The 24674-nt window shown below is 36.3% G+C and overlaps 1 protein-coding gene across 1 annotated transcript in view; it reads left to right on the forward strand.

The window, feature by feature from the left end:
* Positions 1 to 24304, forward strand: part of Syt14 (Synaptotagmin 14) — a 49711-nt gene extending 25407 nt beyond the window's left edge. The window contains exons 3-9 of the mRNA XM_067760768.1: positions 13180 to 13341; positions 19993 to 20355; positions 20426 to 20661; positions 21280 to 21474; positions 23063 to 23329; positions 23406 to 23711; positions 23798 to 24304. Of these exons, the coding sequence (XP_067616869.1) occupies positions 13180 to 13341; positions 19993 to 20355; positions 20426 to 20661; positions 21280 to 21474; positions 23063 to 23329; positions 23406 to 23711; positions 23798 to 23998 (1730 nt within the window). The 3' untranslated portion in view covers positions 23999 to 24304. The remainder of the gene's footprint in view (positions 1 to 13179; positions 13342 to 19992; positions 20356 to 20425; positions 20662 to 21279; positions 21475 to 23062; positions 23330 to 23405; positions 23712 to 23797) is intronic.
* The last annotated feature ends 370 nt before the right edge of the window (positions 24305 to 24674 follow it).

The following is a 24674-nucleotide window of genomic DNA, read 5'->3' on the forward strand; positions in this document are numbered from 1 at the left end:
ATGAATTGCCAGAAGATTGAAACTATGTTCAAGTTCGTATATTCAAGCTTATTCCAGCTTATTCAAGTTTATTTCTGTGTAAAAAAAGGTTATGTAACATTCAAGTTGACAATAAATTAGACACATTACTTACCCCAGTATCTTTCTCCGTCCGTTCGTTACGCGTGGTAATTTTCCAATGACGGAATTTTGTAGATCAATTTATACCGCTCAACGTAACGGAATATGCGAATGGCGGAACAAAGAAGAAAGAAATGGGGTGAGCAAAGGACAACTAAACAGAGATGCATTTGTGGTGAAGTATGCATTTGGTAACTTAAGGGTGCCATCTAGTTTACATTTCAAATAATTCAATCTATTACAAATATATTCCAATTTTCTAGACCAAATTCAACACAAAGCCAAATCAAACATAGTAGAAGTGATAACTGGAATATTTTATTATTGCAGGAGTTCTGACAATTGTAAAGAAGTGCGATAGCCTTTTGTGGAATGACTATAAATTTTGAGTCGTACAAAAATCATTTGCTAAAACCACAAAAAGTGTTAATTTTGATTATTTGGTTACCAGGACGAATAATTTTAGCAAAAGTTGTAGCCAAATACAACAACTTTGACCTAATTAGAAATGAACTTAAATCCTCATTCGGTGACGAAGATAGATATAGGTGTTTTGAAATATTAAATGGACAGTCCATTGAAAAAGTTATGGAACGTTGCACCCGGTAGACGGCGTGTATGAAGATTTTTCGCCACCCGCCAGCAGTTTTCATAGCCCAAGTCAATTTGAAAGTTAGTTTTTTACAACTTGATTTCAAGGGATAACGGATAACAAGATAGCTCGATGATGTCCAGCATGCTGGTCATTAGAAGCGACTAAATTCCACAGACTAAAAGGTTCCACCGACTATTGAGAATACCATCACAATAGGCGGAAAACTGCAACAGTACTTCAACGCAATTGACAGTGAGCAAAATCGGCAAAAAAAGCCAATCAATAGCGCTAAATCCCTGAAAGGTCAATCTTCATTGATTTGCCAGAGGTTATTTTCTTATTTTTATTATTAATTTTTATTATTTTTTATTTTTCAATGCAGGCGGCAATTCATTTTGCGCTCCTAGAATGTTTATATCGCACGTTTTATTATAACCAGAGCAATGCAAAATTTTTATTTTTTGGGAAAATGCAAGTGAAGATTTATTTTTTCATAGAGTTCTGTTATGAAAATGAGATGCAAAGACATATACATATGTCCGACAATGTGGTCTTTTTAGGTATTCTATAAACGTTAGCATAATCTTGTCAGCTGGTTATCTTCGTGGGCCATAAAACCTAAAAAATTCAAAATTTTGGGGTGAATCTGCTTACTATAAATCGTGCGATATATATATTTGTATTTCAAAAAAGAAGAGAGAACTGTTAAGTTCACTATTACTTTGTTTAATGTATATTGGATTAAACCAATTTTTTGAGCTATAAGTAACAATTTCTTCCCCCTTTAGAAGTTAGTTTCTTAAACATATGTATTGGCGTTTAAAGTTAAAAATTTCACCCATACAAATATATATGTATGCACATTTACCCCTTATTCATAACAAAAAAATAAACCTTAATTAATATGTACATCCATATTAGGGCGGGTCGATTTGTGGGGAGGCAAAAAAATCGCCCATTGCTCTGTGAAAATCATATTCTAGGGATCAAAATAAGAAACTTTGCCGAAGGAACCATACATCTAAAACGAATTCTGATGTCCCCCCACCCAATTTCGGTCGAACTTTTGGGTAGGGGCAAATTTTGAAAAATCTCACTTTGACCCATTTAGAGTGCTCCAATCGAGTCCAAATGTATGACCGACCCCCACTAACTTTGGAGGCCCGACCCACCGATGCCAGTGGCACACCCCCTGGAACCCCCCTGGGGGTACACCATACAAACATTTCAAAAAATCGCCGGTTTTGCACTTTACATGAAAAAAGAAGCGAAATGCCTATGTTTTTTCGTTTTGGTGTTTATTTTTCTCTTTAGAAATTTATTTAGTCAGAACATATGTAAATGAAAAAATGAATTTAACTTAGTAATAGAAAAGAAATTAAAAACAATTATTAGAAATTAGCGTTTTTACAACCCTTTTAAAACCAAGGCATCACTGTGACACTATTGCAGATCGTAAAATTGCTTGTGTTGTTTTTTTTAAGCCACCACAAGACACAGCAGGTAGAATTGAAATAACCATTTCATTCTTATTACCTCGTCTCGTAGACCATATATAACGCAACAGTTTTTGTGAATGCATTAAGTCGTTGTGAAGAACTCAAAGTGTGAAGTGCTAATTTCAGATAAAAAAATATTTCAAAAAAATAATAACGGAAGTGACCATTCCAAATCAAAAAGTTTACAATGAATCCACCATCCTCTACACCGCAAGATGAAGCAACTACATCAACAACTATCGAAAACCCAATGAGTCATATACCCGAGCATGATGTGGACGGCTTCCAGAAAATTGAGTTGCAAAATATGCCCCCTGCTCCAGAAAAAATTGAATTTTCCATCGATTCGAAGTATTTATACGACATGGCCCATGCAATTTCTAGCGGCGTGGTTCGGTGGATCAGGCTAACATCAAACCAGGGAAAATTGTACATTCTCGGTGGCTCGCCAGCTCGCCAAGGCCGCTAGATTATTGCGATTATATGTGACAACGGAAAATCCAGATGCAAATTTAAGAATTCTGGTTGAATTTATAATTAAATATTATGTGCCAATGTACTTCAATATCAAGTATTACAGCTCTGTCGTGTACGGCAGTGAATTATTTTTCAAGTTCATTGGTTGGTCACGATTTCTAGGACCTCGTTTACGCAAAATTGTCAATGAAGTAATTAAAGATAATTCATATTATGCGCATTCGGAAAATATCTTGTTATCAATATTGTTTGATGATAGCAAAGAAAAGCGCGACTGTGCCATCAAGAAAATTCTACGCTATCGAACCGATGTTGACGAGCCAATGGAACTCAGAGTTTATAAAAACCAGATATAAACTTTAATTGCACAAGTTATACGGAAATGATCAATTTGAATGATATAAATATCGTATTTGAACCACCATTCACGCGAAGCATTCCGTACGATACATTGAAAGAATATTTAAATGAAGATGATCCACCGTTTAATGATCCAAAAATTCCATCACACATACAAGGAACGGAACGACATGTTCAATTGCTAGCTAGCGTTTCCAAACGGGTTATACCGGAAAATGTAGAGGCTGTTATGACGACGACATTAGAGAGCCCTGCGAAATTTCCCAGACTTGAAAGTAAAAAATACTTCAAACAATATTTTTTTTAGTTTCTTTTCTATAACTCACTTAAATTAATTTTTTCATTTACATATGTTCTGACTAAATAAATTTCTTAAGAGAAAAAATAGATATTATTATAAATAAATAATAAATACTATTATAAATAAATAAATAAAAATAAAGAAAAAACATAGCCATTTAGCTGATTTTTTCATGTAAAGTGCAAAACCGGCGATTTTTTGAAATGTTTGTATGGTGAACCCCCAGAGGGGTTCCAGGGGGTGTGCCACTGGCATCGGTGGGTCGGCCTCCAAAGTCATACATTTGGACTCGATTGGAGTACTCTAAATGGGTCAAAGTGGGATTTTTCAAAATTTGCCCCTACCTGGGGGGGGGGGGGGGGGGGCATCAGAATTCGTTTTAGAGGTATGGTTCCTTCGGTAAAGTTTCTTATTTTGATCCCTAGAATACGATTTTCACAGAGCAATGAGCGATTTTTTAAATCGACCCGCCCTAATCCATATGTATTGGTTTCACTCGTACAATTTTTAGTTTCACCATACCCTAAACTCCTACCTATGTAGTCGTACGCTACCTGCCCTCCTACGTATTTTTTTTTTTTTTTTTTGTTTGCTATTAATTACAGTTCAGTAAACTCATAAATTCTTAAAGCTTGCACGTATTTGTTTAGTTTATAGTCAGTACATACAAAAATATTTCACTTTAACAAGACACAGAAAGTGGGTTTAATTGGTGCCACATTTGACATTGAAAATTAATAATACTTGTGTTCTACTGAATGTAAAAGTGCGTGCTTTGCGTGTTTTATACGCTAGTACAATTTTATTTTGTCCTACTTGTAGACATCGAAATGACTATACAAACTTTGACTTTCCTTCATATTTTACTGACTCATATTGGTGAGTGGGGTTTCGTGTTTACAGTGTATGCATTATTGCTTTTTTAAATTGGCTTAAACTTAACATACAGGTCTTGGGAAAATATTCAAGAAAAACTTTGGGTTTCTTTCTTTTGTCTGAAATAATAGTCGACAAGTACATTAAACTATTTTATTTAATATAACACATATGTGTTCAAAAGTTTACCAAACTTTGAACTTTTTTGTATACTCTAGAGTTGGCAAATATCCGTGTACCTGTGATTTTGTCACAGTTACTGAAAAATCACAGTACACTTCAGCGAGAGATTACAAGGAATATTGGTGACTGATTGCCTGTGACAGCATTTATTTCCCGTTAACAATCACAGACTCAAACATAGCTCTCATAACTGAACTAATTTTATATGACAGCCTGACACATACGCGTCCAAAAATATCGAGAGAGGCGTCAAAAGACGCGTATTGACCTCGACAACAATAATCCGAAAGCGAAAAATAAAATTTTTAGCTCGTTCAAAAAATATTAACGAAAAACCAGAAAATGACCCCGGAGTGCTCCAAAACCGGTTAGGAGACCAACACTGGTCATTTTTACTTTAGGGTACAACTGCTAAACCTCGTCCAAAAATATCGGGAGAGGTGCCAAAAGACGCGTTTTGATCCCAGGACCACGGACCGAAAGCGGAAATTCCAAATTTTATTTCTGTCAAAAGATATTTCCAAAAAAACCGCAAAATGGTCCGTAGCGCTCCGAAACCGGGGGTGGTATCCATAGTATTTTAGCGCAGATTACGTTTCTGCATTGGCGGCCTTCGACCGCGCTTATAAAAAAATACCCTGGGTGGATACAACACCGGTTTGGAGACCAAATCAATATCCGCGCAAAACACTCACAGTTTTTCTTGTGGGTACGCAAAATCATCAAACATTTTTTTTGTGGGTATTACAGAATATTCAAAATTAAAACAACCACATGAAAGTTTTCAATTTCTTTCGCAAATATCTCTTTACAAAGCAAACATTTTTATTTTCCGCCTTCGGATTATTGTTGTCGAGGTCAATACGCGTCTTTTGAGATCTCTCTCGATATTTTTGGACGCGTATTAGCAGTGTCATGCTGTCGTATAGAATCACCAAAACTGACTCCTGTTAGCGTGGTATTTGTTTTTTTTTTCAGTCACAGTCACGGTTAAAAGCCGCTGTGACTGAGAGGTCACAATCACAGATAACATTGTTCCTCAAAAATCACGGGATCGGCCAACATTAGTGTACATATCCTATGAGTTTTCGGTAAATCTATGAGTCGACTTACCTAATAACACTTTTTGGCTCTGATTGAAAAGCGAAGTTAGCCCTGAAATTATCTCGAAATCATTCCAAATGGTCACCGAATAATTGGATTATTGAAGGTTTATCCACAAACTTTTTAATACGAAAGCATAGTACTATTCTTAACTATTTTCTCGTATTCACTTTTCTAGTTCATATCTACCATACTATCTTTGCAGTAAGTGTCGAAAATTCTTTTTATAGCATCGTTCATTAGAACCATGGGGTTTTCCACCAATTGGAATATTGCAGGGTGGACCCCGAACCATTGTTACGAAGTAAAAGTAAACTTTTTTATTAAAAATTAGATAAAGTTACAACCTTTAAAACGCAGCAGTACATAGATTACAGCAAAAAGTGAGTGAAGGAAATTGCATGGAACCACTATCATGGGATCGAATCCAGTACCCTAAACGGATCTGAGATGGAATCGACATTTCGTCCTGATTTAAAAAGTTCATGACTTAGTATAATTTTTCAATAGAAAATGATCTCAAATAATATTTATCTGGTCGTGGAAGCAAAACCGAAATATCTCGAAGGGCATGTCGGAGTGATACAGAGATAGTCCTGAAATTATAATAAAATTTCCCCGAAATTATTTTGAATGAGTCCCGAAACGATCCAAAAACTCACGCATAAATAATCCCGACCCATTGTGAATTCATTTTCAATTTTACCCGAAAGCTTGTGAGTTCATTCAGAATTTTTCTCAAAATTGTTGGGTAATGGTAGAATAATATCCCGATAACCATCCTGAAATAGTTCTAAATTTCAAAATGATTCTAAAATTTCCCGAATACAATGACGAAACAGTCCCGAAGCTCTCTCGAATTTATAGCGAAATAATCCCGAGATGATTCCTAAATGGTGCCAAACTAATTCTAAAATAATTCCGAACATGTTCCGAAAAATCACGAAAACGGCCCCGAAATTATCCCGAAAACAATTAAAAATTTTGATAGAAATAGTACCGAAATTATCCAGCATTGTATCAAAATGATCCCGAAATGAATGGATGCTGCCGCTCACTTTTTAAATCGAGACATAAGGATTTATAGGATCTATATATCAAATTTTATTGGTCTAGGTAATCAATTAATTTTTTTTTGCAAAATTTCATAAATTGTTATATTAGTATTAGTTAGTAAAGATTGGTGCCTTTGTTGAAACCAAAGGTGAATATCGAAGGAAGATTAATTAGGAGCTTTATTCAGGTATGAGTGTACAACGAATTGTCAATGCCCAAAAATTTCGCTGGCTATGTCTGGGAATGCAAGTGGGCAAAGTGGCTCTAGTAGCTTAGAAACTGTTTCTACAAATACCCGTATTCATGAAGAAATGATCTTCCATGGTGCTCCTTTCTGTCAGTTACCACGAAATAGTGACGATTGGCGCAACCTCGTATGCAAAATCGCCTAGTTAGTTAAATGACAAATAATGGCGAACGTCGTGTTTAGAGATAAAGAAAAAAAGGGTGAGTACCAAGTACTCTTGAATTTCGATGTGTACACTTACAGCTGTACGTCTAGAAAACTAATGTTTTTAACTTAACTACGGCTTGAAGTTAACCCAAAATATGGTAACGTTACCAGACACAAATAGTTTCGAGATTTTTAAGAAGAGCTGCGTCGACTTGTTATTGGTAAAAACCCACATGGTTTCATAATAAGTTTATTATCGTCGACTTGTCGGTTTGCAATCGGCTTGTTATTGCCGAGTCATCGGCTTCTTATTGGTTGCTTATCAGGTTAACATAGAAGGGTACAGGTATCTGTATCATAAAAAGCTAATGAGTCGTCGTTAATAAATCGATAAGATACCGATAACAGACTGGTAAAAGTCCGATAGTAAATTCATGACTTTTCGATAATATATCGATAAATTTTTATAACAAAAAAATAAGAAATCGATAACATATTGATAATACCGATAACTTTTTAATGATTAATCCAAAATTCTCCGATAAAAAACTGATAACTCATATATTAATAATCGATTTAATTTAATTTATTTAAATTTTATTTAATTTTTTTATTTATTTTGCTAATTTAATTTAATTTTATAAAATTTTTTTCCACTTTATTATTTTTGTTTTAGTTCAGGTTTTTTTTATTTTTATTCAACTTATTTAATTTAATTTACACTTATTTTATTTAATGTTTTTTTTATTTTTTTATTAATTTAATGTAATTTTTATTATTATTACTTTGTTTCGTTTGCACTTTACTACTTGATATAAATAACCAAATACAACCAACAAAACTCTAAAAAAACATATCTCAACTTAAACTTGAATACCTAACCAATTGCTTTGTTTTAGCAAACACTTTATTTATCAGTAATAAAAATCACGCATTTGCTCATGTTTGCTCCTGTCTATTTATTTCCATCAAAGCAGCAGTGTATATATCTCTGCTTGCACTTGCATACAAAAAAATTGTATATTTAATCAGAGACTTTAAGTGATATGTATGTAGGTGACGGGCTTTCCTTGAGCTACTGTGTGATTTCGCTCATGTCAACTATACCACATACAAACCTTATTCCTAGGTTAGTTGAAGTTTAGTGACTACACTTATGCTCTCATTCTTTATTACTCCATACAGCAGACCAACAATACCACACACTAATACATTATCTAGTACAGTAGAAATACCAATATTACACAGTACGCCTGCATTTACATTCTACATATGTACATACATATATCCCCCATATAGCATACCACTTACAAAGTCTATGCTTACGCTGACGCTGACGCTCTCACTTATATTTTACGCTTACATTTGCATCTTACGCTTATATTCAGGAGTCCTGCATACCGTAAGCAAACTTGTTTACACATCAAAAAATCTATGTTCTGTATTTTACTGCTGAGTTCAACTATCTTAGTAACTTAAACGCTCATTATATAGGTTGAACTGGTCGGTCCGTGAGGACCTCACATAGACTGAATGAGTACGTAGTGTCAGCAGAAGTTTGCTACATTACATACTACAGTTAAAATATATTTATGCGACATTTGATTCATTGTATTTACACAAGCACGTCATTTAATTCGATTTTTTCTTGTATAGTGTAACGAATTTCCTGCAAATCCTTTTATTTGCAACCCTCTGCTAAGTTCGTATCGCTAAACTGTTGAATAAATAACTCCAATATTGAATAATGGAAAAATGGCCTTTATTAAAATACTTCACAATAACACTTATACTTTGCTTAACAACCAAAGTGATTGATAGCTCAAATGAAACTCTACTATTCAAAATAATACTACTATAGCTCGCTAGATAGCGCTTAATCGAACTGCTTGACGGTTCAAATCAACTGAATCACTTCTTACTCACCTGCCCCGCTTTTATAGTTTACGCTGCATACTTCTAGGCTCTTCGATTTCCAGAACTTACTAGTTAGTTTCGGCTACAAAATCGCCAGCCACAACTACGTGCACAAATTATTGCTCCCTCTTGTGACAACTCAGATAAGATATATGCATGTGTTTGTGCATTGCCGCTCCGCTGCTCGTATACGTACATATGTGTAGACGCAATTATTTATTCGTTTATGTAGATACATAATGATTGAATTATTGATGTAAATGTTTGTAGTTTACAGTCTCTCGCGCATGCATAGGCGTATAAGTAAATGCATCTGTGTGTGACATCTTTCGGCTGCCTTATATATGTGTATACATGATTTGATTATTGACGTAAATACTGCTTATCGTGGCTTTAGCATCGCCTTAGTGATGGTATAACTTAGCGATGTTAATATCCGTGACACTGCCCTCCACTTAAGTCTGATCGTCCCGATCAGACAAATCTTTCGATCTAAACGCTGCTAGCATTGCCAAATGTAACACTCTTCTATTTCGTGATTTCCCAATTTCTTGTATACGGTAGATGACATCACTGATCGTCTTCAGAACTCTGTACGGGCCTTCCCAACTGCACCGATATTTGGATGGAACACCTTTCCGCCGGTGAGGGTTGTATAGCAGTACCAAATCTCCCTCCCGGAAACCTTCCGAATTATTTTCCTTGTCGTACCTGTGTTCCATCTTACTACTCATTATTCTGGATCGTTCTCTCGCACTCTGTTGCTTGGCCAATGAAGAACTACTTTGTAGAGCTTGTTCTTGACGGATTGGCTTCACATACTCAGTATCGTTCCGACGTTTCTCAACAGAAGTGTGCGCTGGCTTGAAACCATCCTTGCATTCTTTCTGGAAAATTCTTTTAGTCATCTTAGTGCGTCCATTAGGTTTTGTCGATGCCGGTCTTTTTCTCGCAGGTACTTTTAATTTCGGTTTATTTGGCCCATTCGATCCATCAACCTTTGCTCGATCTACTTTCCTTGACTTTCGTGGTCTCTGTCGAATCTCCTCCACCAGCACTAGCTTACTGCTGAACCCTTTTTCCAAACTGAAGTTAAGTGGCACATCTTGGTTCTCATAATGCATCACCCTTCTCTGCATATCGATCTTGATGTCATGGTCAACCAAGAAATCCACTCCCAATATAACTTCATCAACAATCCCCGCCACAACGAATTTGTGTAAAACCATGACCTTCCCAATTAAGACTTCACAGATCACTTCTCCCCGGACTTGGTTATACTCGCCAGTGACCGTACGCAACCTCGCTCCAGGTAATGACTTTACTCTCTTGTAGACCAAATCAGATCGAATCAAGGAATGAGATGCGCCCGTATCTACAGTCAGTACATGTTCTTTACCATCCACATTCCCTCTGACGGTAAGGCTGCTCGATTTTCTACCAATTTGCAACACGGATATCACCGGGCATTCAATAGCTGGTTCGATCTCTACCTCTTACTCGCTCTTGCTCATCTCCTCCAGTTTTGCGTTTACGGCCACCCACATTGTTGGAACTATTAGGACCAAGATCGCAATGACGTGCAATGTGACCGGACTTCCCGCATTTGAAGCATTTAATAACTCCGGCATTTTTCTGCTGTGATCCCTTCAGTGCTTCCAAAATTGTGTCTACCCAATCTGGTTTGTCCACTTCCACACGATGAGCTTTGTATGCTGGTTTACTCAATAGTGAGGCCGTTTCCTGAGTCAATGCATGTGATACCGTTTCACCAAATGTTAGTTTTGGGCTTGCGTATGTAGCTCGCTTCGTTTCCACGTCTGGTATGCCATTTATAAAACTCTGGATTTTTACCCTCTCGGTGTATACCACGGGTGCGTCCGCATTTGCGAGATGAGCCAACCTTTCAACATCTGAAGCAAACTCCTGCAATGTCTCATTTGCTTTTTGGTAGCGGTTTTGCAACTCAATTTGGAATATCTGTTTTCTATGCTCGCTTCCATAACGTCGTTCTACAGCAGCCATCAATGCTTAATAATTGTTCCGCTCTCCTTCGGGAATCGTCTGTAGGATTTCGGCTGCTGGCCCCTTCAATGCGACGAACAGTGCAGCAACTTTATCTTCCGCATTCCAGTTGTTCACTGCTGCGATCTTCTCAAACTGTAGCTTGAAGACCTGGAAAGGAACAGAGCCGTCAAAAGATGGAGTTTTTACCTTCGTATTACTCGCTGAAGCAGCCGGCCGATTAAGTTGCAACTGCTCCATACGACCTTTTAATTCATCTACTTCTGCCTGAAATTGAGCCATTTTTGCATCCTGCGCTTCCAGTTTTGATGATACCTGTTCCAAAATTTCTGCCGACATTTCAGATATACGTGCCTCTTGCGCTTCCAATTGAGATGCCATATATGTCTTTTGATCTTCAAATTGAGATGACACTTGCGACGTCATTTCTGAAATACGTGCCTCCTGTGATTCCAGTTGGGATGCCATATATGTCTTCTGCTCTTCCAGTTGGGATGCCATATATGTCCTCTGTTCTTCGAGCTGTGTTTCCACCTTGGATGTAATCTGTGTCGACATTTCTGACATACGCGTTTCTTGTGCTTCAATCTTCGAAGTTATGCGTGTCTCCTGCGATTCCAATTGTGATGGCATATTTGTGGATATTTGTGATGACATTTCTGTTATACGTGCCTCTTGCGCTTCCAGTTGGGATGCCAATTGCGATGACGTTGATGCTACTGTCGATGTTTGTGCAGATATTGCAGCCAATATCATGTTCAAGTCTGTGCTGGTAACCGTCTGCGATGTTTCGTTTTTCTCCTCCAATTTTGTTGTCTCATCGCCATCAAGATGAAAGACATACTCTTCCACGTCAATTCTTTCTGCTTCCATTGCCTCTCTTAGCCGTGCCTGAAGTTCGTGTTTAACGCCGCTTGTATTCAATGCACGGCTCTCCAACTCCTTCTTTAATTGCTGGATCTTCAATTCACTGAACTTTGCCATGTCCTTGTTGTCCTCTGGTATTTATTCAACAATTCCTCTTCTGACACCAATTGTAACGAATTTCCTTTTATTTGCAACCCTCTGCTAAGTTCGTATCGCTAAACTGTTGAATAAATAACTCCAATATTGAATAATGGAAAAATGGCCTTTATTAAAATACTTCACAATAACATTTATACTTTGCTTAACAACCAAAGTGATTGATAGCTCAAATGAAACTCTACTATTCAAAATAATACTGCTATAGCTCGCTAGATAGCGCTTAATCGAACTGCTTGACGGTTCAAATCAACTGAATCACTTCTTACTCGCCTGACCCGCTTTTATACATAGTTTACGCTGCATACTTCTAGGCTCTTCGATTTCCAGAACTTACTAGTTAGTTTCGGCTACAAAATCGACAGCCACAACTACGTGCACAAATTATTGCTCTCTCTTGTGACAACTCAGATAAGATATATGCATGTGTTTGTGCATTGCCGCTCCGCTGCCCGTATACGTACATATGTGTAGACGCAATTATTTATTCGTTTATGTAGATAAATAATGATTGAATTATTGATGTAAATGTTTGTAGTTTACAGTCTCTCACGCATACATAGGCGTATAAGTAAATGCATCTGTGTGTGACATCTTTCGGCTGCCTTATATATGTCTATACATGATTTGATTATTGACATAAATACTGCTTATCGTGGCCTTAGCATCGCCTTAGTGATGGTATAACTTAGCAATGCTAATATCCGTGACAATAGTAATATGAAAATACATATAAACTTGGATATATTTATGTACATATGTATGTATTCAAACGCCGCTTTGCTTTTACTTTATTTATGAGAAAATCCATTATTAAAAAAATGTTCACAGCTGAAATCGGTGAACGGTATATTAGTTAGAACAGTTAATTGTTAGTATTTGAAGTGATAGCCGAACTTTTTGAACGCGGAATTGTCTGGTTAATATTTTGTTTGTTTGTTATGTTAAACAAGCAGTTTGGAAGTGAGTACATGTCGAAAAATGCACTATAACATAGTGCTTTGACAAATTTATATATAGATATAAAAATGTATTAACATACATTTGTACGTTTAAGTCTACCGGCGCACATATATGTACATATGTATATCCTTTCACAGAAATTACCTCAAAAGCTTTAATTTTCAAGGACTTTTACTTTGGTTTTCACTTTTTCCATTAATGCTTTATTAAATATGTTTGTATGTATGTGTATTCCTGATATATCTTACTTACACTATTTTAAATTTTTCTTCTTTTTTTCTTCTAGGATCCGTTGAGCTAACGACAGTTTTGGGTGCACTTTTCGGTGTCGTTGCTTTGATGTTTTTATTTTTTCTTTATGTACATCGTAAATGGTGCTTTCATGCTCGTCACGGTCTAAATTGTTGCGATGAAAAGATAATCGCATCAAAATATACACAAAAAATGTGTAAGTGTGAGTATAGTACATATGTATGTGCATGTATACAGACGCATAAGTAAATAATATAAATAACACATTATAGCAATTCCTTAAGACCTGCATATATGTATCTATGAACGTAAGGTTCAATAAGTAATATCTAAGAAACTGCATTCCAATTTATTTTACTACTTTTTGTGTTAGCGTGTCTTTGAGGGGCGTTCTATTGGTCTAATAAATTTTGTTGGAATATATCAGGCATGCTTAACCAACGAACCGATATCATTTCGTTACGAAATGACTTTGTTTCGTTTATTAACGTTAATTATCGTAACGAAATGATATCGGTTCGTTGGTTAAGCATGCCCGGAATATATGCCTAATCCTTGCAAATAGCATTTGTTCTGAGTATGTACTTTACAATTAACTATCACTACCAAATTGATATGGCAATCCAATAGGTCATGTGAATCAAAAATAAGCAAATGCATTTTCTTAAAAAAATTTAAAATTGACATACATTTGAAGGAACAAAACTTCAAAATTTAAAATGGTGGAATAACCAGCTGTTTTTGTAAATTCCATGGACTTATGTCAAAATCGTACTGCGCCGGAAGTTGATGTATCAATTCAAATAAAAAAAGTACAAATCAGCTGTCCAATGCTGCCACCTTGTATAGTTTTGCCATGCTCTAAATTCTCTTTTTTCCTGTCATTCGGCTATATAAAAGTTTTTCGCCAATGCTGTCTCCGAAAAAATATTGTTTTTTGCATTTTTCAGGAGTAAAATATGCCATTTTTACTATTTTTTTCACATAAACTATTAAGTGAGTATAGATGGTCTTTTACTGGATTTAACTGTTGGTTTTGGCTTCCATAACTGAGGCGTGCTAAACTTTTCCACCCATATTGTTGATGTTTTCAATATATATGCATCTTTGTTAAAAAAAACTTTTTGTATTCACGTCATATCCAACCAAGGATTTTCCCCTGTGTAGCGCTAGTAAAGACTTTCGAGGAATGTTTTTGTCATTCCTACAACAAGGACACCAAAATTGTCGTATTATGCCTTATTTATATAAAAACTTCGCCGAAACAATGGTATTCTAAATATACAAACAATTGTGACTCAATGTTGCTGTCATGAGTTTTTTGGGGATCTTCTGATCAAGTTTGTATAGTATAATAGAAGAGCATATATTTTACTTCCGACTCTCAACGACAGATAAACAGAGCAGATGAAAATTTCAATAGATTTTTAGGGACACTTTTAAAGTATTACGTTCACTTCCAAGTGTGACTGCAAAATATTTCATCGAACCCCAAAGTGCCGCAAAAGGCAGTAAAGTTCAACTAAATAACTTTTATACTTACATACTATATATGGATAACACTTCTCCCTTTTATGCCCGGTTTTTCAATGAAAGTTTCAACTGTAGTTGAAGTTGAGGTCAGTTTACTTTCGCCGCATCCATTAAATTTTACTGCTCATCAAAGTTAAAGTGGCCAAATTGAATTTTCAATTTGTATTCGTAGCTAAAAGTAATGTAAGCTCGAACTGGGCCGTTGTATCTCCTTTTGGATTGTCGTTAGGTGTCAGTGATATGCCGAAAAAACAGTTTCTTTTATGGCTTTCATAGCAAGGTATTCATTTTCTACTCCTATTTTTTCAAAGCGGTTAAAAATGTCACCCTCTTATGGCCGTTGAAAATACATCCCTACCGTTTCAGATAGCGTACATCTTCTGTCTTTTTTATTTACTTCGCCTGGTCATTGCACCATGAATTAGAGTTACAACAATCAATTCCTTATTTTTTTATTCGGACACACGAAAGTTTTCAAAATTGTTCTTGATATTGTTCTTGTACCTGAATTTTAGACCTTTGATTTTAAAAAGTGGTGAAGCGCGAAACATGCTAAATGGAGCTGAAACTCGTTTAGCAGACAAATCTTTGTAAAAACGACTTCATAGCTCAAATAACTCAGAAAATAAATCAAATAGCTTCTCAAGACCAAAATGACGCACATGAATGTCAATAATCGCATGTCAAATAACCCAGTAACAATAAAAAACAAACCCGATTGTATTTCGAAGGATAACAAGTAAGGACGGCTAAGTTCGGGTGTAACCGAACATTACATACTCAGCTGAGAGCTTTGGAGACAAAATAAGGGAAAATCACAATTTAGCAAAATGAACCTAGGGTAACCCTGGAATGTGTTTGTGTGACATGTATATCAAATGAAAGGTGTTAAAGATTATTTAAAATGTAGTGGGCCTTAGTTCTATAGGTGGACGCCTTTTCGAGATATCGCAATAAGGGTGGACCAGGGGTGACTCTAGAATATGTTTGTGCGATATGGGTATCAAATTAAGAGTATTAATGAGGGTTTTAAAAGGGAGTAGCCCTTAGTTGTATATATGAAGGCGTTTTCGAAATATCGACCAAAATGTTGACCAGGGTGACCCAGAACATCTAATGCCGGGTACCGATAATTTATTTATATATGTCATACCATGAACAGAATTCCTGCCAAGATTCCAAGGGCTTTTGATTTCGCACTGCAGAACTTTTTCATTTTCTTCTACTTAATATGGTAGGTGTCCCACCCATTTTACAAGTTTTTTCTAAAGTTATATTTTGCGTCAAAAAGCCAATCCAATTACCATGCTTCATCTCTTTTTTTATATTTGGTACAGAATTATGGCATTTTTTTCATTTTTCGTAATTCTCGATATCGGAAAAGTGGGCGTGGTCATAGTCGAATTTCGGCCATATTTTATACCAAGATAAAGTGACTTCAGATAAGTACGTGAACTAAGTTTAGTTAAGATATATCGTTTTTTGCGCAAGTTATCGTGTTAACGGCCGAGCGGAAGGACAGACGGTGGACTGTGTATAAAAACTGGGCGGGGCTTCCACCGATTTCGCCCATTTTCACAGAAAACAGTTACCGTCATAGAATCTATGCCCCTACCAAATTTAAGAAGGATTGGTAAATTTTAGTTCGACTTATGGCATTAAAAGTATTCTAGACGAATTAAATAAAAAAGGGCGGAGTTACGCCCATTTTGAAATTTTCTTTTATCTTTGTATTTTATTGCACCATATCATTACTGCGTCGAATGTTGACACAATTTATTTTTATTCTGTAAAGATATTAAATTTTTTGTTAAAATTTGACTTAAAAAAATTTTTTTTTTTAAAGTGGGCGTGTTCGTCATCCGATTTCGCTTATTTTTATTTAGCGCACATATAGTAATAGGAGTAACGTGCCTACCAAATTTCATCATGATATCTTCAACGAATGCCAAGTTACAGATTGCAAAACTTTTAAATTACCTTCTTTTAAAAGTAGGCGGTGCCATGCCCATTGTCCAAAATTTTTCCAATTTTCTATTTGGCGTCATAAGGTCAACCCACCTACCAAGTTTCATCGCTTTATCCGTCTTTGGTAATGAATTACAGTTTTTTTCTGTTTTTCGAAATTTTCGATATCGAAAAAGTGGGCGTGGTTGTAGTCCGATTTCGTTCATTTTAAATAGCGAACTGAGATGAGCGCCCAGGAACCTACATACCAAATTTCATTAAGATACCTCAAAATTTACTCAAGTTATCGTGTTTACAGACGGACGAACATGGCTAAATAAATTTCTTTTTTCACCCAGATCATTTTGATATATAGAAGTCTATATCTATCTCGATTAGTTTATGCCGTTACGGATTACCGTTATGCGAACAAAGTTAATATACTCTGTGAGCTCTGCTCAGCTGAGTATAAAAACAAAAGAAAATTTGATCACCTCTCAGCAAATGTTGGTCGGACATTTGCAAGTGGTCTATGGGCTATCATTTTTCTTAAATGGATTTTTTTGAGTTGACAAAAAAACCTGCAATGAAATCCGTAACTACATAGTGATCAAAATTTCTGGTTTAGAGCTAGAGCATAATAATAATTTTTTTTAAATTACGTCAGCGAATAGAAAAAATAGTAGGAAGGGCAATTTTTTTAAATCAAATTTCGTACAATAAGTTCTTTTCTCATTTTCGATGTTTTAAGAAAAATTGTCGATAAATTTTGTAGTTGCAAACCAATTATGAAAACTGCTACCGAAAAAATTCGAAAATACAAGATTGTCCTCTATATAAAATGTAAATATTTCTTTTTTATGTAGAAAATCTGAAACACCTTTCGGAAAAAATTCTTAAAAATCTATGCGAGTTTTGGAAGACCTATAACTTTTTCTGTCGGAAAATCAACAGCACAAAATGAGTCTATAACTTCTACTTTGTCGGACTAAAATATATTGGGCCACAAAACTGCATACTCAAAGAAAATCAGAGCACTCCAAAAAAAGTCCGAAATTTTCGTACAGTTTTCTCAAATTTCGAATTACATATTTTGAAAATAGTTTTGAGGTTGGTTTGCATAGTTAAGTGGCAAAATTCGTAGAGGTTTTTTCTTTCAACATTGAAAATAAATAATATGAAGAATTGTTGCCGTTTTTGATCACTTGTTACCAAATTTGGTTACCGAAATTTCATTTGGTTCCGTGGTTACCGCTTGCCTATTTTGGTTACCGTTTAAACTGTCCACTTTGATACCTATCAATTATGTTTTCGAGCTTTATTTTGCAACGAGTAGCATGTAGAGTGATTTTGATATATTAAGGGAAATTTGATTTAAAATTCGATGATGTAGCGTCTATGTAAAGCGGCACACCGCCATCTGTAGATATTCGTTATAGCAAATATAAGCATCGATCTTGGCCAAATTCTTGTCATCGCTGGTTATATAATCGTTTTTTTGGGAAAAAGTTTCATGTTAAAAGAATGGGATTGGGAGACCTGCTTTAAGAATCGTATGCGATTTGTAATGAAGTTATTGTCATTACCACATAGTTCAGCGGCGGCAGAAAGAAAGTTTTCTGATTTAGCTTTAATTAAAACGAAGTTAAGAAACAATCTAGATGTTAAAACTATAAACAGAATAATGCTATCAATAGAGTGGTGTCCAAAAGGAAATGAAAAGAATTACGTATGGTCGGCTAAAAATTATTTTTAATCGAATGTATTTATTATTATTTGTAATTGCATTTGCTTTTGATCTCATTACACATTTAGGTACGTAATTACATCTAATTTAAAAGAATTATTTTTCATACTCATACACACAGCACGTGTAATAACATGATTTTATGTTTTTGTCTTATCAAATTTTATGTAAAAAAATTAATTCTTAATTTGTTTCTAACTGTGTACTTTGTTTACGTTATATGTACGCTAAAATAAAATAAATATCAATGCTGCCAGCAAAAACGCAAGTTTTTTCGGTTTGGTTACCATTTTCCACTTTTGGTAACTTTTTTGGAAAATTCTGGTTACTGAAAATTTAAATTAGCGGCAACCCTGACTGCTAGTTTCTGTTCGCTGTAAAAATTACTCATACGCCATGCTGCACCAATTCTTGTTTGTTAACCATTCATTCAACTCAAAAGAATCAATTTACGAATGATGACTTACACACATACATATGTACATACAACTATGTAAGTCGATTGAACAGCTGCAAAATATCACCTCAGCGGGTTAGGGGGCTTCGAATATGACCGCGGCAGGTATGCCTGTCGTAAGAGCCGACTAGAATACTCAATTGATTAGAGGGGTTATGTAGCTCAACTCCTTAAATGGGATGTCAACCTCACCTACTTTCTTAAGCTGCCAAGGCTTTGGTGTCTCATAAAAGTAGGGGTGGGGGATGGCCTTGAAGGCGCATACGTTAAAGGACCATAAACATCGATAACACTCGCCAAAACCTCGGAGAGTGCCTTTATCGCTACAACAACACCAACAATCATCGCTAAATAACTTTCTGAAACCAACGCAAATCAAAATGTTTATACTTCCATTAGAAATAGCTTCATTCAAATGAATTCATTTAGGCAGAGAGGGCCTATGAAATCTCAATGGATAATATAGACAGCACTGTTGTCAACTTTATCACCTAAGCAAATCAAATCTATTAGATACACAAGTCTGCCAGCCTCTCTGACGATTAAGAAAATATACTCATTTTAATCACATTTTTAAGAGGAAAAAACTTAAGGAACACTTCAACTGCTTTTATTGAGTTTAATCTAAATATATTGTGACGAAATTACGCTCTAAGCGTAAATAAACAACAACAAAAACATTAAAGCAAGCTACAAAAACACATTAATCATCATTTACCCACATATATATAAGGCAACGAAGAGATAACTCACACACTGATGTAGTCATCGGTCGAAGTAGTACTCACATACACACACGCATATGGCTATGCGAGAGGCTATAAACTACAAATACACACGCATGTAGCTGGTAACCAAGAAGAAAATTATAGAAGAAGAAACGTCTAGACATTTTAGGCAGAGAGTATAAAAGCAGCACAAGCTGAGTAGTCAGCAATTAGATTGATTTAAGCATGCTATTGGTTGTGAAGTTAAGTTTTATTGTGAAGTACTTTCAAGTAGTCTAATAAAGTACATTTTTGCATTATTGAATATTAGAGTTACTTATTCAACAGTTTAGCGATTCGAACGTTAGCAGAAGATTTGGAATAAGCGAAATTCCCCTAAGTTCGTTACAATATAAATACATTTTTGATAAATCTTCTTCAATTTTCCAAATTTAGCACGTAAGCGCCGTTATGATAATACAAGCTCCGACTCCGAAGAAGACATATTACGTCGCTTACGTTTTCAGCAATCACGCAATTTTTCCGCAAATGGTCATTTTAATAGCTACGGTGTACACCAACAATCGTCACAGTATCAACCACCGTCACCGCCAAATCCACAACAGAGCTTCAATTACACACCAAATGAATTGCAACGTGTTACGATAACGCCACGCTTCGATTCTTCAAAAGATCCATTGGAAATAGCAGAACGTGGCAAAGTTGGTGTTCCGTCCTCGCACAGTGAATGTAGTTCAAATGATTCGGAAAAAGCGTCCGTTGACAGTCATATGGGTATATTGACTGGTGAGAGAAAGGGTAGGCATTTAAAAAAATAAATTAACTTTAAATAAATTTTTTTTATCTAAATACTTTTTATGAATTTCAGAAAGTTTTCATAGCAACGGTGGCGGTACGAATAAATCGAGCGAATGTAGCGCTTCATCCTCATTGAAGGAGTCGCGTATTGACAATCGGGCTGATTTATTAAAAACCAGCAGCAACAGCAGTAGCAGTAGATATCAAAAGATAACAACTCCTGTTCGTCAAGACAGTTTAGATGATGTGCCTGATTTGCATAGCAATAATAATAATAACAGCAGTAACAGTAATAATAATGAAGATGTAAGTGTATTGGTGGTAATTAGGTATACTGTTATGCAGAGTACTATTACTCATTTGCCTGTGATTTTATTACAGCGACTTAAGGATCACAGTGAATCACAGCGCCAGCTTAGAAGAAATCTTTCTCACTGGCTGACTGCGACGGCACCTGCATCTCGTTTACAGTAATGCTTACCAATAATTACAATTACAGAATAAATCACAGCGCTCGGCACTGCGATGAAATGAATCTGTGAATCCGTCATTTCCCTGCTACAGCAGTCAGAAAAAAGTAGCACAAATCACGGATACATTGATTTATATTGTCGCAGCTTATTGCTTTGATGTGAGAAGAGCAGTTATTTGTTGCGTTCCGATGAAGCGTGATCCATATGGATCAATTTGTTGTTGCATTCGCATGTTAAATTGCCATCCGTATCTGGATCATGCTTCATTGGAACGTGAGGATTGGGTCTGTGATTGCAACAATAAATAAGGATTATTTTAAACGGCGATTTACACGATATTGATCTTCAACCACTTTTCAGCCACAGTCATGTGACTGAGAATACACAGTGTCAGATCATATTTATTGTTCCATATACCAAAACTTATTAACTTTCCTCTCTGTGTTTCTAGGAACCACTTTTCGATACCAGTGACTTGCGTTCCATTAAGTCGGATGATACTTCTGTACAAAATCAGTTTTATGGCAAAAGTGGTAGTATAGAGATCTCACTGCTATATGATGCACCAATGCGTAAGATGACAGTGCATGTAATGCAGGCTAGGGGACTGCCAACACTGGGCAATGGCCAAACGACGCATACGCAGGTTAGTTTAGTACTTTCTCGGCCTAAAGATTCTCTTTGCTTTGAATAGGCCTGGGATCCGCAAAATGAACCCCTTCCATTGCGAAAAAGTAACAAAAGTAAATTTTAGAATTTGAGGTAATGGCTCTAATAACCGAAATCATTCGAAGGGCGGTGCCGATGCCAGGCTGGTTGATGTCCCCGTGAAGGCAGAAACTGACGTCAACGCCATATCAACCTCGATGGACGGGGAAATAAGACATTGCGACGTCAACCTTAGTATTCATAAGAAACGAAGAGCGAAACTAAGTCACAATATGGGTTTTGTGATTTGAAAGAGGCTAAAACAGCATAAAAAGTTACACCAAGCTACATTGCTATCTTCTGAACAAAGATCACGAAGCCAAATTGATCATATCGTCATCGACGGCAGGCATAGCAGCAGTGTCAGTGATGTTCGCAATCTACGAGGCCGACACGGAACAAAAGATAGCCAAGGCATGCACAAAACTCTGTGCATAAAAGAAATTGTACGAAAAGACACAAGGCAAATTTTTCCGCTAAGAACTAGTCCGTGAGAGGTGGTGATTACTCCACTCGCCCTTCACAATTGCGCACTGAGAGGTTATGGTGACAGCAACGTGCGAAGTTATAAGCGTTATAGTGATGTGAAGAGAAACGCATTGTGCATGGAATAATGCCAGAAATTTCTACCGAATATTTTGGCGGATAACTATTAGCGTTTTCTTTTCTGGCTAAAGTGTTACGCTTTTAGTACGCCACGCAAGGGTTGTTCTCTTCTAAAAAACAGGCAACGCCTTTACGGGGTATTTCGTTCTTTTGTGAAAATTGTTGCCTGCTCGCAACGCAAAAGCATTACACTTTTACTCTGTATAAAATGGCGGTGTGGCAGTGCAACTCTGTGAAACTCTCAATTGCTCTTAAGTTCCACATATACTCTGTTAATATGAGTGAATATGGTGAGTTGAAATGTTCTTTGTATGCACTGTAAATGTTGAAAATTTTCTGGGGTAGGAGTAACTCTATTAAGGCTTTACCATTTACTTAGGCAACAATTTATTTCAGAAAAGAAAACGCTATAAGCTTTGAAAACCGGTGCCCTCATGACGGAATGAACGATTCACTATATATCGGCGAAGAATAAATTGACATTGAGCAATTGCTTGGTCCTTTCTCAGGACGGGATGAGGAGAGGTCTAGATGTGAACAAGGGCAAAATAAAGTCTTTCCTCACACCAGACGCATTTGCGCAGTAGGATGTTTAAGCACAAATTAGCTTAGTTCACACTTGTGGATTTTAGTCTCCTCTTACGACAGGCATGCCCACCGCAGAAATTTTCCAAGTCTATTAAGCACCTCAAAACTCCACGGAGTTAGAGCAGAAGTCTTCATCCCTGACATTTGTCTTCAAAACTTCTGCACCTCAGATTTCTAATGCATGTCGTTCGATCTCAAGTCTAAGGCTAACTCTTGACTAAATAAGCCTTTAAATTGGAAAGTCGGAAAAACTTTACTCTTTTTAAAACTGCTCGACCTTCTACTTATCAGTGTTATTCTTTCTAATCAGTGTTACTCTGCCTTTTTGTCAGGTTCGCCTTCTTATGTTGCCAAATAAGAAGCAAAAACACAAGACCAAAATTCGTGCTGGCGAAAATCCACAATACATGGAAAGTTTTCTACTGCATCGGGTGAATCCTGAAGAAGTTAATAATATGGGCCTGCGTGTACGAATTTATGGCTGCGAACGTTTGCGAAAAGAACGACTCATCGGTGAGGCGTACGTTAGTTTTGCTACAATAGATTTGGAATTGGAGACAAATTTGTGGCTACCGCTAGAGCCTAGAAGTACATCTTCTGTAAGTATTGTAACTTATGTAGCTTTAAAAATTTTCCAAATTAAATTGCTTTCTAAAACCTAAAAATATATTACAGATACTGGGCTCTAATAGCGATTTATTAAGTCTGGCTAGATCAGACAGCGCAGGCTCGACCACCTCGATGCAACATGGAGGTGTGCCGGAATTGCTTTTAGGTTTAGGTTACAATGGTGTTACGGGACGTTTAACAGTAGAAATTGTAAAGGGTAGCCATTTTCGTAGTTTATCAATGAATAAGGCACCCGACACATATGTTAAGTTATGTTTAGTAAGTAGCATAGGACAAGAGATATCGAGAGCGAAAACATCGACGCGACGAGGCCAACCACATCCGCTTTTTAAGGAGACCTTCGTCTTTCAAGTAAGTCTTATATAAATACATAGATAACTACTTGACATGGACACAGTTTTAAGGAACATTAAAAAATGCAACTTTGCTTGTTTTAGGTGGCACTTTTCCAGTTGAACGATGTGACGCTTATGGTTTCCGTATATGCGAAACGTAATATGAAGAAAAATGAAATGGTCGGCTGGTTTAGTTTAGGATTAAACTCGTCCGGACCTGAAGAGGTGGGGCATTGGACGGATGTACGCGATTTGGCTAAAGGTGAGCTATTGGCGCGATGGCATGTGCTGGTGGATTCCTGATTCGAGCAGTTAGGACAATCTTCTCGACGCGGCAGCGCACTAGGTATACTAGGCTTTGCGACGAAAGATAAGTCCAAATCGAAAAAGGTGAGAGAAGAGAACTTAGAGGTTGAGGAAGGGGAGGATGTTAGCAATGCAATGGATAAAGCGACTACCGTTAACATTGAACCTGGCCTGGAGCTCGAATTTGTTTAGTGAATTGGTTATTAAAAAAACCTAACGACTTTTTTTGTAATGTAAACAAAAGTGTGTGTTTACGAAACATTAATAAATAAATAAATGAAATTTGTACGGCAAACGACATAACGATGCCAGCGCGGTAAAAACTGCTAGGAGCACTTTTAAACGAATTGATTTTCTGATGGATTTTTTTTACTGTTCAACCAAAATTTTTACGCAATTGATGGTTGAACATCAATGATCGACTTATGTAAAAAGACCTTAAAGGTCGCGGCACAATGAAATTTTTCATATAGATGCGTTTAACACAAGCTTATGCATTCCAGTAACATCGCCACAATCAAACAAGATATTGTGTTTATAAATATTAAAGGAACTTTAGACTTGGCAATTGAAGTTTATTTCGCTATGCCCATTCACATACAAAATCTTGCAAAGCACTGTTATAAACATTCTTCCTATGCAACAACAATACTTGCTAACATATTTTGTGTCA

This window comes from Eurosta solidaginis, chromosome 1 (genome assembly GCF_040869045.1).
Source record: "Eurosta solidaginis isolate ZX-2024a chromosome 1, ASM4086904v1, whole genome shotgun sequence".
In the NCBI taxonomy this organism is placed as follows: domain Eukaryota; kingdom Metazoa; phylum Arthropoda; class Insecta; order Diptera; family Tephritidae; genus Eurosta; species Eurosta solidaginis.